We start from the raw sequence: 15,768 nt of genomic DNA on the forward strand, positions 1-15,768 counted from the left end.
GCATTTGCCACTTGATTGACGTACAGGTAAGCCACTCTCAGTTGTATTGTGCCATACGGGTTCATGCAGTTATGAGGGGGCCTCACCTCCTCATCTGAATCGCAAATGCGGCGCAATTAGAGAAAGCGCACCACAGTTTATCCGCCGTTTAGTCCACGAGCACCAGAGGGTGCTACATAACACACTTTCAGGAAAAGTCATAAACTGGGAGACTCGAATATTTTATTGAAAAAAAGTTACATACAATCAAGAAACAGCTGCGGGTAAAATGTACCCGTTGGTGGTTCTAGTGTTAAAATATCATCATTCTGCTCACTAGTTTTACAGCGTCCGCTAATCAGTCTTGTTGATCAGAAGCCTCTAGAAATCTTCAACAAAGAGAAATAACGTCCTAAACTTGTGGGATTAAACTCAAAACTTGACTTTAGTGCTTCTTCAAAAAGACACCAGCAGCGCTTTGTTGTGTTACTTATATGCTGTGGATGCTGCAGGCCGCTCCATGGACAAACCTCAGCAAACACAAACTGCATATATGCCGCCGTGGCACACTCCGCTCTCAACATTATTCCTGCACAAATAAACCCTCATATAAATCATTAAGTACTGCAAACAAAGCCTTTTCTTAAAGCAGCCACACACCATTGCATTAATAGACGGGCACACGCACGCAAAGTGTTGTCACATGACCATGGCCTCAATGCAACCACCCCCCTTCTTCTTCGCTCACACTCACACGCTAACTTCCCCAGAACTGCAGCGGTTTGATACGGTGAGCGGCGAGTTCCTGTGGACTGCGGGGTGTCATTAATATTTCATGTTGGGTGGGGAGACAGACGCAGGGTGTGTGATTGTGACTGCTCCTAGACATTTAGAAAATGGATTTCAGGGTGGGGAGAGAAGATGGCTCATGTTTTATTTTCTCTAGCGGAGCCCACCGATCTGGTTTATTCATGATTTTCAGGTGTGCATTTCAGAAATATGTAAGGTGGTGTGTGTGTCGTGTCATGTCTGTCTTGTGTGTGTGTGTCTTGTGTGTGTCTGCGCTGAAATACGTTTGGGTCTTTATTCTAGAATCTAGGACTACACATTTCTGGTGCTTACATTTAGAAAATAAAATAGTTGTTATCTGTGAGTCCACCAACTTGATGGACATCCTAAATCACAAGGGTACTGCTTTTATGCAATAAAACAATAGCAATCAAATAAAAAAACTACTGCAAACGAAATCAAAGTGGCAATACAAGTACAGTAGCACGGTATTTCATTGTTTTTAACTTATATAGCTAATAGTGATTATAATACACTAAAACTATAGAAAGTACTGCACTGTTGGGTAAGTCTTCTTCCAACGCTGGATTTTTGGAGTTACTTAAAAGTCAAGGTGATTTCTGAATGTTTTCTTACTTCTGCACTACATATACAGTTTTACTTTGGCCCTTCAAAGGAAACAGAAAGTCACGTAGGAAGTTGTGCAAGTAAAGAAAGACAGAAGGATGGAAGAGAAAGTGAAATAATAAGCTCGGGAGAGGAGAGTTAAAAGGCAAGAAGGAAGTCATGTTGCCAGAAGAATAAAGTAAGTTACAAGCTAATACTCTCTATTTGCACTAAATAGATTTAGCAGGTGATCCAATTTGCTCTGCAGCCTGAAAGGCACAGCTGGCGTCTTCCGTCTAGTGTCGCAGAGTTTTTACCTCCCCTCATAATGCTGCTGTGTTTCTATTTAGCAGTGTCATTCTTTAGCGGCGCTGCGGCTCTTGACCAGGGGTCGTTTGATTGGCAGCTCTGATGAGGAGGAGTAGATGAGATGCAGCTCCTTAGTTATGATTTCTGCAGTGATTCAAAGCTCTGCGGGCCTGCCTTATTACTTTAAATTCCCACTGGGAGGGCTAACTGAGGCTAACTGAGGCTAACTTCTCTGAATGTGATGGAAGTACTTCCATGTTTCTTATGTGTAGCTAATTGATCAATATGTCAAGAGTAAAACATTAAGTGACATCTTATTTAGCTTCTGCTATAGATCCAAAGTGAATAGATTGGTGCCGGAATGAGTCTTAAAACACAGAAATTAGTGAGCATTTTACAATTTCCACTTACCTTGTCTCTAAGTTAGCATGTTTTTGATTAAACACCTCAAATAAGGTCTGTGGATATCACAGATTTTCCCATGTTGCTTGACAACATAAAGGACGCCAGTAAACGCCCCCCTCGTGATTGTCCAAAGCCATAAAAACAGGGGACGCTAACAAGTGGCTAAAGAAATTGTACAGGAGTCGAACTGATGTAACGGGTGCTGTAGAAGTACATGTATTTGTGAACGTTTTGAATACTTCTTATCAGGAGGAGACTTCTCTGGAGCCAAGCACTCTGCACTAGGGACAGAACTTTCAGTATCTAGTCATGGAAGTGGATTCATTTTCTAAGCTTAAGTTAAATACCGGGGACAATGAAAGACAACCAAAGTTAGTTGGGCAGAGCCTGTGTCCCTTCTGTGTCTCAGCAAATGGCTTGGTCAATTCTCCAGCCCTAACTTCCAATACACCTTCAGTGCTGCATTACTTATTGATCCCTTATCTGACTGTGGTTGTTTCAGGTGAGAAACCGACCTTAGCTCTGAAATACCAGTAGTCTGACTGTCCCCTATATTAATAAATCCATGACGCTGTCCGTGGTGCTGAAGTACCAGAAGGTCTTTTGAATGTGACTTTCTTTGAGTCTCCTGTCAATTTCTTGGGAGTAGTTTTGAGAGTGTAAAGAGTCAGGGATTTAAGATGTTTTATAGAAGAATTGTCTGTGGTGGAAATATAAATATTACCAGTAGCACTAGATGAAACAGCAGCAGAAGTAGTATTGATATTATTGGCAGTAGTTTCAATATCAGTATTCAAAGCAGTATGACCAGTACATTATTAGCAGTAGTATAAACAATATATATATATATATAATACATGGCATTATAAATAATATTATTACCATTATTGTCTGTATAAGAAGTAATTATCAAACAAAGAGTGAAATGTTACTTTTAGAGCATGTTGTCAAAGTTGCAAGAAGTACCGCTGTAAGTATTATGTAGATGATCATTTAAATATATACAGCGCTGTTTTTGTTTTATTTTTTGCACAGCAGGGAGTGTTGAAATTAACTTAATTTATGATCTTGTATATTTTGCTATGCAGACTATATAAGAGTGAATCTACTGCAGAATAATATGTAGTTTAGTGTAAAATGACTTTAATGGTTGACGTGTGATCTCTGTGTCTCGCAGAGGAAGTCAAGCTGCTGTTAGCTGGATTTAATCGAGTCTGTGTGATGCAGGAAAGGCCGCGCTCAGCAGGAGTCATCATCACTGCACTGCGAAACATAATGGCCCTCTTTCATTTCTTTATTTTTTTTGGGATAACTCTTCTGTCGCTCTCATCTGATTTTCTGTATCTAATTTCTTTCTTTTTCTGCCTCATTTCAAGCCACATTTATTCATTATGCAGTTCTGTCACAGGGAGCTTTACGGAGCAAAGAAAGAGATGAATACTGATGAAAAGTGGAGAGGAAAAACAAATGCAATATATTTTTCTTGCAATATTTCCACTTCTCCCTCTACTCACCTAGAAGTGGGTAATTATGAATACACTTTAAAACTAATTGTGAGGGAATAATTCTGTCTTTACTCCTAGATATTTAACCTTTTGCCTGTTGATGTTTATGACCAACCCTGGCTCTGTTATCTCCCGTACGGAATGTGCTAATGCGGTCATATGTTGATATTTCTCCGTTTATGACCGGTCAACTCTCGGTCACAAAATGGTTTATGAGTGAGAACGCTGGCTTCGAGGCCATTAAGGGTCAGACGCAAGTGATTGAGTGGGCCCAGCTGTTTAGATTATCTCCCCCAATATGTTGATTACTCTCTGTAAACGAGTTAAAAGGTCTATCGAGAGATAGGCTGGTCAGAATTGATGTGGCAACCCACCCGTGCAGTCAGAACCTTTGGCTGCTGTGACTTGTGATGTGAAATTCTCTGGCCGATACTTGTAATAAACCATCAGTGTTTGACATCAAAGCTCCAACTCTCCTCGTGTCTCTCTGAGTCCTGACTCTCCATTGCTGCAGAAGTTTCCCTTACACTAATAAGTACAGGCTTACTTTTTCCTTCATAATCTCTTTCATCTATTTCACAAGATTGAATGTAAAACTTCCCTCCTTCACATAATCCCTTTTTCATCTGTGCTCTGTTGCTTTTCCAAATCAGATAGTGTATAAACATGGCAAAACAGAACAGTACCGAGGTACATTTGAATAAATACAACTTTTCTCAGTGTATGTAGACTAACCAGGAAAGACGGCTTTGCGCTCAAAACTGGTCCAGAAATAATAATGAATGAAAAAGATCAAATAGATAACGTTTTAATTTCCTAATTCTAGAATGAGTGAGACATAACTTGAGAAGTTCTGTCTTCAAAAGCAATTTTAATTTCCCTTTTTTCTTCCTTTTTTGAGTTTAATTGTTTTACCTGTTATAAAAAATGTCTTTTAATAATATAATACATATATACTGTTGTGTACTAATTCTTTATATACACATACATTCGAAATTAAAATATAATACACAGAAGAAAAACACAATTAAATCAAATGAATGCACAGGCTTTAATCCTATACATTATCATTCAACTGAGCATTAAGTTATTCATTATAATATTACTATGTTAGAGTGTCATAAGATGTATAGAAAGGTGCATCTGTGTAGAAAATGTTAAAATTTCTATTAAAAAAATAATTGATTCTGTAGAATTTATTTAAAAAGGAAACCAAGATTATATCTAAAAAAAACAATCACAATCAAGAGATCAAACATTAAACAAATATATCAAAGGTTTTTGAAGAAAGTAAGTTAAAGAGTTGGATTTAACAGTTGGCAGTATTAAACAATTACACAGAGGGGAGTCTATTTAAAGTTCACTGTAATGATGGAACTGACTTAGCAGCTGTACGGTTTTAATTAGTATAAATTAAATGGTACTTTTTAAATGAAGTTTCAGGGTAGAAATGTACCTAATAAAGATTTATGTGTAAACTTTGACTTCTCTTTCTCCAGGTTTTACAGCTCAACTCGGACATCCTCCCGCAGTACAAGCAGGAAGCCCCCAAGACGCCCCCCCACATCATCCTCCACTACTGCACCTTCAAGACCACCTGGGACTGGGTCATCCTCATCCTCACCTTCTACACGGCCATCATGGTGCCCTACAACGTGTCCTTCAAGACGAAGCAGAACAACATTGTGTGGCTGGTGCTGGACAGCGTGGTGGACGTCATCTTTCTGGTGGACATCGTCCTCAACTTCCACACCACCTTTGTGGGGCCGGGCGGCGAGGTCATCTCCGACCCCAAGCTCATCCGCATGAACTACCTGAAGACCTGGTTCGTCATCGACCTGCTGTCCTGCCTGCCGTACGACATCATCAACGCCTTCGAGAACGTGGATGAGGTATGGTTGGGGTTTATTCAATCTGCTTCATGGGCTCTGATTGGCTGGAAAAAAGGTTGGCATGGAAAGGCAAGTTTATTTATATGGCAGATTTTAACTCAAGACATTTGAAAGTGCTTTATAAAACAAGCATTAAGTTAAAGTGCAATAGAGACGCATTAAAGAACAACATGTAGGTACATTTAAAAGCAGTAACTAAAAAGCCTAAAGAATAGAGATGGAAACTAGCTCAAATGTTAGCTGCCTTTAGTGGTGGAGACGCGAGGTTATGCAACAGCGATGCCGTTCCTTTCTAGCGTGTTTGCCAGTATCATTAAAGTGTGTTTGCAACAGAGCTGATTTCTTTGCAATATTCCAAACATATTTGTTGTTGAGGAAACCCTTGTGATGCCTACTGAAGTTGGTCTACAAAATGTATGCACCACTCTATTACCTTCACTTATAACATATACCTCAGAAAAATGTAATTTCTGTTATGCACCAGAGCCATCAGTATACAGTACATTACTAGTTGCCAGTGGTAGTCCTAACTAAATACATTTAGAATTGCTACTTAAAAACTTGGCTGTAGTTTTCTAAAGAAAGGAAATCCACCCGAAAGATGTTAAAACTGGGAGAACAAGAAGGCTTAGACATGTACATACCAAATTCAAATGCAACGGCTCACGATTAGATGTTTTTACATCGTATTGCCAAGTATAAATATGCTCTCTGAGACAGGAATACATTTATCTTCTCACCGTGTGTTTGGAAGAAAAAGTAAACAGGCTTTAGATTTAGTTTGTTGTCAACCCTGTGTCCCTTCCTCAGAAACAATAGAGCATTTCTGTTAGGAGAGATGGAGAAGTGAATTTTAAATTATAGACTGAGATGTTTTGGGGGGATGTGACAAACATAGACTCTGGGGGGGGGGGGGTGTTGAGAGGATTGACAGATTGACACTCAGTAAAGACATTCAGGTTTGTCAGACGCTGTATCCTAATGACTTTGGGAATCCCTGAACTTTCAACTTGGGTCCCCAGCAGGACAAATATTGTGGTGTTTTTGAGTAAAAGGCCACATTTGATGGCAGCAATGTGAGCTGTAGTTAGTGTTAATTAGCAACCTGTAGCATGCTATCACACTTACATGGTCAGCATAGAAGAGCTTTCTTGCTAAACATCAGCTATGTTCATTTTCATTGTGAGCATCATAAAGCTCCAAGTGTGGCTGTTTATCGTGTGTGAGGCACAACAGCAGGTTCCAGTTTGAGTTAATAAGCTCATTAAGTTGACTGATTAATAATTGATGGCGCTCTGTTTTTGTTCTGGCCGAGATAATGGATGGCAGTTTGCCTGTGAAAGTGGGAAAGTAATTGGAAAATGTCTAACTTTCCACAAGTCTTCTTCAGCAGGCTTTGGTGTGATAGCTTGAAATTCATTATTGAAATACTTTAAAAGTCAATATACTCATTCCAAAGACATGCTGATGTATTTAAATCTGCTAGCATATAGAATTAAATTAGAATCAGGTGTGATTTGGTTACGATTTTCCATTGTGGCTAAAGAGAGTATCATCCGGCGTTGAAGATGATTTCCTGGTCTTGGTTTTAATTTATCGATACTTATTTTTCCTGACCGGCTTTCACAGAAACATTGATCTCGTGCAATTTTAAATAGTTAAATTAAATTATGAACGTTTTAGATCCTTAACCTGTTCTTTTTGTTGATGTCCTTTGAGGGATCGCTCCTGCTATTTAACGCCCATTTACACAGATCACATATCGAGGAGTTGTATCAATATGGCCTGGAGTCCATTAGAGGGGATTTTCCACTTCATTTCCCTCTGAATTAATTAGACCACAGCTTGTGTGGAATCTACTGAATGCAAAATGAAAAATAACAAATGTTGTACACATGCATTTCTCACTTTTTTTTTATGGTAGAACATTAAATGTATTCACGAGCGGGTGTGTATTTGTTGTGAACACATGCTGTGGGTGTGTGTTTGTGTGTCTGCCTGTGGGGGCTTAATTACATGAGTTTTTAAACGCCAGTACTACTAATAATAATATTAATACCAGTGTTTAAGCTACCAGCAGCTCAATTTAACAGCATCTTTTATTTTAGTATGCCAAAACATTACTTCACACCTCCTTCAGTAATTTATATTTGTACTGAATAATTAGACCTAAAACTTTTAATAGTTGTCAGCAGCTCTTAAACCACCTTCTTTTTTCACAACAGGATATGTATGTGAGTGAAGTAACCCCTATAAGCATTTTACATGAAAATACATGTTGTATTACTCAAGTTAATGCATCAAACAGACGACAACTGGCATACTCTTGCCGGTTCAAACTAAAATTAGTAATGTTTTGGGCTTTGGCTGTCTTTTGGACAAAATAATAAATGTAAAGACTTCTCATTGGGCCCTGGGGGAAAGCCCTGTCACTATAAAATGTCATAAACTCAACAATGAATCGTCAAAGTAACCTATAGCCATGTCAAAGTTACACTTTCAAACATCTCTGTTTCATTCTCCACTTTTGGTGAGGACATGCATGTTTTTTTGTTTTGTTCATTCTCATGAAATACTGATATAGGACCCCCCCCCCCCCCCCCCCCCCCCCCCGCCTGACACGCCTCCGTTGGACTCCTTTGTTTACTGAAGGAAAAAAGGGACATCACTATGTAACTCTCGTGCTTCTATTGGCTAGCGCTCCAATACATTGTACGTGATAGGCTAAAGGGCGGGACATTTATAAGCGGTTGACCAATCATTACAGAGCTGGTCAGCTAACCAATCAGAGCAGACTGGGCTCTGGTTTCAGACAGAAGGTGAAAAGAGGTGCTGCAGCACAGGCAGTCTGAGCACTTGTGTCTCAGTGTGTGTCTGTGTGCTCTCCTGCACACACTGAGTGCTGTATCGAGTTGTGGATCCTCCAGTAAGTGTCTTTAACTGCGTCTCTGTTCAGGTGTCTCTCAGCCATGGAACTCTCCCGATGGCTGATGGATCTGATGAGCTACCGCTGGGCGGAGATTTTCTCTCGCTGTCTTTTCAAACCACTGACTGTCACAAGGGGTAGAAACAGACTGAAAGGAAATCAATGGCACGTACATTTCCAGCCACTAAAGAACACAGTCAGAGTCACTGTACCTCTCTTTGCTAAATTGCCGTTTGTGTTGCTGCTTTCCCGTATCAGCAGACTGGAGGAATAGATGGATTCTGACTGAGGGCAGTGTGGGCGGCTTAAGATGTAGAGTGAGAGAAAATGGCAGAGACTATTATAGGCTCGTTGCAGACTTAATTCCCCATGTTGCTTCCTTGATAGCTGAAGCATGCAGGAAGTATTTTTAGGTGTGTCTTTTTTCAAGATGCTGTCAAGCCATGCTAAACTAAAAGTTTAAAAAGTTTTCTTCATCAAATTCTCAAAATAAAGCAATTATTTAACGTTAATGCTTTATATGTTGCGTTTACATTTTTGTCAAAAGTTAAATAATGAGTATAATATGTCCTCTTCGAACAAAATGGGCAGGGTTTTCACGGGTTTAATCACATCATCTCAGTAGGTGTGTATTTAATCGGTTGGTATTAGACTCTAGAGGTATTGTGATATTGCAACTTTTTGGGGCTGTTCCAACTCAAAGAGGAGAACAGCCCCTGTTGGGCGTTTATGTAATGCGTTTGGCTCTGGAGCATGTGGGTAAAATGTTATTATTACCAATACAAAAGACAGAAACAGAGCTTTCTTTTAAGGTGTTAGAATTGCTTACCGCAACACCTACACACAGACACTTACAGTACAGGTCAGCCGAAGTAGTAGTCGAGCTCTGGCTGTAAAAACATGATGTAAGATCTGCAAGTGGAGTTGTGCTGGTTCTCCGTCACGTTGCAGCAGTGGAGAAGGGTGTGAAAAGAGGGCCCCCACAGCTCCTGAAGCCACCTGCTGACACGGAGGGTGCCGGCAGGCGAAGAAAGGTCTAATCCAGGCTGACCTTTCTGCATGGCGTGCAGGCTGAGAGAGCCGGGAGGAAGCTGTGCACGGTTCAGTCAGGGGGCGAGGGGCATTTACCCTGCATGTAAACACGCAGAGAGGGAGGGGAAAACGAAGGAGAAGAAGAATGTAAAAGCCATCTTGAATGCTCAAATTAGAAGGGTGTAAAAATCAAGGGAAGATTTAGTGGAAGGAAACAAGACAAAGTTGCAGATGTAGGAAAAGAACGATGGATTTCTGCACTTTCTTCTATGCCTAAAAGTGTTATAACTATAGCTTTGTGTTCCTGTGAAATCAATATCGATATTCTCAAAATGCCCCCTGCATTATTATATAAATCATGTTAAATGAGAATTATACTTTTCCAGACTTCCAGCCACTCTTAGATCCTCATGCAGTGTGTTACCTTGGCTCAGAGCATAATGCCTAAAAGGCTGACTCACCAAATGTTATTTAGTCCTGCACGTTTGAAGACGGAGAGATGAAATGACACACAAATGCTGCGTTCATGTCATGTTGTTCGCTGAGTGGCAAAAAGCCATTTACTCAGCCTGCTGCTTGCTGTTAGAAGTGGGAGATGTGAGTTACTGACGGCCATTATAACTACTTACTGGCAGAATAAACTGCAGAGTCATTGTTGAAGTTCTTCGTTACAACTTTGCTTTTTGCTGTGGGGACAAGCTCCACTAAAGGGGGACATGAAGTAAGAGGATTAGAAATAACTAGTCAAAATATAAAGCTGGTTTACGGTGTGAAAGAGACTCAGAGATACTACAGTCTGATGGTTATTGTTTCTCTCTACTAATCCCCACAGTGTATCTTTAATGTCTTCAATGTGTCAACGTTAAGAACAAAAGCTTACAATTGCATTTTGTGATGCCAAAAATCCTCAAAGTCTGACGTTCATCCTGGCGTTGAATCGTGATGGGATTAGCACCTGTACTTTTTGGCTTCTCCTGCTTGGGGAATGTACTTCTTGTTTGGTGACGATTGAAACTCAATTGAAGCATGGCGCTCTTTCGTCTAAAAGAGGAGACGTTTTTACATTTTTAATGCTCATCGGATTGAGCCATGAACACACGTTAAGCCCCCGGGGCTGTCGGGACCATGCAACAGTGCCTTTTTCTGCTTAGAAAATAATGAGAGAAAGAGCTGCCGCTGTGAAAAGAGCTTCCCCGTGGACGCGTAATCTCTGTCTCTTCTCCGTCTCACTTCACTGGCCGCTGTCGGGATAAACAGGTGCTTATTAGCCATGATTTTACATGCATCGCTCGCTCTTGACTCCTGCTCTTTTCATCTGTGTCCCTCTTTCCTGTGGCTTCTTAATTTAGAGGCATTTACATATGAGCTGGGATCGGTCCGAGTCCCATGGGAGGCCTTTGGAGCTGTGCCTGCAGAGAGGCATGGCTGGGGGCGGGGGGGATAGTGGCATCAGAGAGAACCTGGAAGAGTGAGAGCTGGAGGTGCAGCCAACACCTCATGCGTCACCATAAACATATCAAGATTTAAGATGTTTTATTGGCAACGCTAAAGTCACAGAGAATATTTCCTTGCAATTGTGATAAATCACCATACTGTATATAGAGGGGCCCTGTATGCTCATTTTCAGGTTCATATTGTATTTAGTGTCTGTACTGTGACAGGTCTCCATGCTTTAATGGGTTAGTGCTGCAGCACCTCTTTTCACCCTCTGCTCTGATTGGTCAGCTCGCCGGCTTCGTTGTGATTGGTCAACTGCTTAGAAGCGCGAGTGTCCAGTGGAGGCTGGTCAAGAATATTTCTTAAGGAGGTGCTCAGATTCCGATCCATCTTTAGAGACATGCTCTGTGACACATCTAAACGTGAAGCCTCTTCCACTTTGTGAGGCTGACTCACACTTGTTTCATGGTCTGACTCACACTTGTTTCATCGTCTGAGTCTGAGTTTATTTAGCTACATTCTGGTAGAATGGTTGAGGATATGTAAATTGGCTGTTTTCTAAACCCTTTGATACAGGCAATCTCCGAGTAACCTAATTATCCTTGATTAGTAATCCCTCTGTGATTAACTTCCTCCTAATCAGTCACATTGAAACCATTTGACCCGATAACCTCCTTGGAAAGACTCCAATCCACAATCTACTTCATGAGAATCCAAGGAGCAGTTCAGATCGCTGCCAATAGCGATGAAATACTGAATTAAATGTTCTTTGCAGACCCGACTGTTACTTATTCCAGTGTAAAGCTATTCTGTGAGCTTTTCAAAGGAATTCTGAAACGAATTAAATGGTAAATGGACTGTACTTATATAGCGCTTTTTGCAGTCTTTAAGACCCCTCAAAGCGCTTTACATTCTACATGTCGTTCACCCATTCACACAGGGCAGTGTACCTTACTCTAGGACCTAACACGGACACATATTCACACACCATGCCATCGGGAGCAACTCAGGGTTAAGTATCTTGCCCAAGGATACATCGACATGTTGACTGTATGGGCTGGGATCGAACCCACAACCTTCTGGTTGAAAGACGACCGCACTCCCTCGTAGCCACAGTCACCCTATAATTAAATGAGAGTTTATGCTGCTCTGATATCTCCTTTTGTATCTAAAAATGTTTTTCTTGAATATCAAATAAACAAGTTATAAGTAGTAGATAGTTGGAAAACTGAAATGTTTTAAAAACGGCAGCATTGTTCTCTTTATATGCTGATACTGACTGTTTCATTTATTTGTATGCTTTAAAATCCTTATGGGTGCTTTATTATTTGAATGCTCCCTAAATACCCTTTTAATCCAAGAGATATTAGAGTTTTACTTTGGAGTACAGGGAAATTTATTTTTTACAAACCCTGGGAACATGTTTCAGCTTTTAGCGTAAATGAATAGTGCCAAAGAGAATCAGGAAACTCTTGACTGAAGTACATGAATACAAGTCCTCCTATCATGAAAACTGAACACTTTCAGATGTCATAGTCAAATCATGTCTCGTGCGGAGCAGAAGAGCGAATCATAGCTCTGTTAGTGGGCTTAGATCGGGGTCACAAGTTGAAAAAAGGCGAAATATGCCGTTCTGATCAAGAGTTTAAGGCAGAAAGGGAACACCAGGATGGGTGTGAAGAGCGAGGAGTTTAAAAAAGGCTGTAGAGAGCAACTCGCCACAAATGACACACCATCATATCCTATATTATTAGATAACCTGCTGGCTTGTTTGTGTACATTTTTCTCTCCATGCTCCAAAATGAGAGTAATTATTTTTAAAATGTTTGTAGATATTTATCTTCAGGTTGTACAGCCCCGGCTGCTCGGCTTTGTTGACGGTGCTTAAACGGTTTTTGCAGAGCGTGCCGACGCCTCGGGCTCTGGGCTTGAAAACAATCACTCTTGTTTATGTTAAGCCTTTTCCTCTGCTTGCTGTGTTTGGGGAAGTGTGTGTTAGAGCAGGGGTTCTCAAAGTGGGGGTCGCGAGATGATTACAAAAGAAAAATGGAAAAAAAAAAAGAAAAAATGTTAGAATTTTTTTAAAGAATTTTTTAAAAATTATTATTATTAATAATAACGTTTGCATATAAATCTTTAGGGGCGGACTAGTCATCTGTATAATTTCCCCGCAACGAGGCCAGTGCAGCGAGTGCGGAAAACTGAAATTAATTCACGAGCACCCCCCCCCGTCGACAGAGGGTCGCCAGTCTCTGGCACTGTTATTTTGGGGGTCGCGGGCTGAAAAGTTTGGGAACCCCTGTGTTAGAGAACAGGATATAAAGAACCAGGGTCAGCTACAATAGGGCAGGAAATAATTAACCAACAATACTCTTGGGGTGAGGGACTGTGTGGCGAGGCCCTGTGGTGTAATGCATTCAAATTAAAGCCTGGCAAAAACTGGATTACTGAGAAGGTTATTTTAGTTTTTTTATGAAAGAACTGTGACCAAGATATGTACGAAGTAAGACATTTACAGAATAATTAAAGTGCCTGACATTCTCCGGAGGAATTATGAAACGTACAAATAAGTGTAAATAAATTGGTCCTTCACCTGACTTGATTTAATACATTAAGTTCAAGGCTTTTTATTGTCATGTGTGCATAGCTACAGTTATGACAATGAAAATCTTAGGTCACAGGCTCTTCCAACAGTGCAACACAATAAAACAGATACAATAGTACAAGTAAATAAATAAGAATACATAAATATAGAATAATAGAAACAGAATATGATAGAAACTGTGCAGATAAGTATACATTATATTGAGTTTTATTTTAATATGAACAGAAACCCCTCCGTTTTAAATGTGTTAAGTAAACCTCAACATTTTGAAGTTTTAAAGAATGGGTGGATATTTTGTCACTTATAACAATTTATCATGATGGAAGACAAACATATAAGATGAGTTAAGAATTAAAGTCATCACATCTATAGTTTATTTCACAGTTAAAGATACTCAGTATTGTTTCCAGAAACAAACATTACCCTAAACCAGGGGTGTCAAACTCAAGGCCCGGGGGCCAAATCCGGCCCGCGACTTCATTTTATAAGAGCTTACAAAGATTATAATACGTTTATTATACGGTTACATGCCACTTTACAGAAGCAGGTTGCCCATAAACTACATGTCCCACAATGCATCTCATTTTGTGAGATGCACTGAAGAGACTTGCAATTATTTGCCCTAGACTTCTGCTTTCAGACGTAGTTAATTACGAAGTTATTACCCTATCCGATAATAATCCAATGCAGAGGCAATAATGTAATATAATACATTATGTTATATATATTTATATTTATATATTTATATAGTTACAACCGGCCCTTTGAGTGCAACCATAATGCTAATGTGGCCCGCAATGAAATTGAGTTTGACACCCATGCCCTAAACAGTCAAAGTGTAAGCTATGGTTGCTGAATTTCGTTTCATGTGATCTTACTTTATTCGACAGCAGCATGCTTTGCTTTATTAAAAGATTAAATGATTCTGCGCTCATGATTATTGGTTTTGTTCACCAAATGTATACACATACAACAAAACCCTAACCCTGCTCATAAATGAAAATAAAACCTAGTACACTGCACTGTAATGTGGGTGGGTTTATTAGAGGCCATACATTGCACTTTGAGTCGTGATTTTATTGGAGGCGTACAATGGACCGGCAGCTTTAGTGAAGCGTTAAAAGTTAGCTTACAATGGCCTCATACAACCTCAGAATTAAAAGGATCGATACTTTAGTGAAACAAATACTGTAGCACAATCTCCAAAGGTAAACAAAGGATAGTTTTCAAATGTGTGGTGTAGTTCCTTCCACAACCCTTGTTAGTTTGGTGTACAATTGAGTTAATCTTGGCACCACTTGGGTAAAGTAAAGTACAGTATCTTAGACATTATAGATTTCAAGAAACAATAGCCACAGAAAAGTATAGCAACACTCAATGTTGTTTTTAATTAAAGATTTCTCTTATCAAGTATCTTTTCCTCTCTGCTTTGAGTTTCACTTTACTGGCCAACAAAATGTCACAATCTGTGATCTGTATCTAAGGTTTAAGCTGATGGTTTTAATGGGCTAACTTCCTGGTTTTGGAAGAAAACTATTGAGTATGAAAATAACAGTTTGTCTTCTGAGTTTTCTGGTTTCCCCTTGAGCTTAGAGCTGCATAACGATTGACAAAAATGTCATTTAGAAGTAATTTTGATGGATGTTGAAGTGTGGCTCGGAATGCAAAAGAGCCACAGCAAATACATTAGTATTATGAGAAAAACCTGCTTCAGTGAAGTGGATGATTTAAGTTAAGCTTTTGTTATAGAGCATCTTAACACCCTTCTCACTAACTCTGTGTGTAGGTGTTTTTGCAGAAAGACTCCTTTGTGTATTTTTTTAAACACGAATATAAAGCTATTTTAAGCATTATTTATTTGTGGGCAGACTGTAAACATCTGATCACGCTGTTGTTGTATTCCTTTACACTATCATTTACTTTCCTCGCTTATACAAACTTTTGACTCTCTACAATCTACTGAAACTGCTGCTGCCTACAGCTTTTAAGACCCATATAGTATTGCATGTGTAAGAGGTGTTTTAAAAAAATGCTATAAAGTCTCCGAATGACATAAAGATGGTATTATTTGATATAATGCTAGGCAGCATGTGTTAGAAATCAATGAGCAATTGCCTACAAAAGGACACATCTGCCAATGATATATTGTTATAACTATATTTGTACATATTTTGAATGGAAAGCAAAGCAACATTAGAAGGGTGGGGCTCTGCATAACCATTGTTTTCAATTTATTTTTTACATTAGAAATCAAACTTTTTCCAATTTCTGGTTCTGTTTATT

General features: G+C 39.6%; 1 protein-coding gene across 2 annotated transcripts in view; it reads left to right on the forward strand.

Moving 5' to 3' along the window:
* The window catches only part of kcnh5b (potassium voltage-gated channel, subfamily H (eag-related), member 5b), a 142,106-nt gene that overhangs the window by 44,801 nt on the left and 81,537 nt on the right, over positions 1-15,768 (forward strand). For both annotated transcript variants that reach the window (XM_079641236.1, XM_079641237.1), the window contains one exon: positions 5,093-5,485. In XM_079641236.1, the coding sequence (XP_079497362.1) occupies positions 5,093-5,485 (393 nt within the window). The remainder of the gene's footprint in view (positions 1-5,092; positions 5,486-15,768) is intronic.

Source organism: Notothenia rossii (assembly GCF_949606895.1).
Source record: "Notothenia rossii genome assembly, chromosome: 7".
NCBI lineage: Eukaryota > Metazoa > Chordata > Actinopteri > Perciformes > Nototheniidae > Notothenia > Notothenia rossii.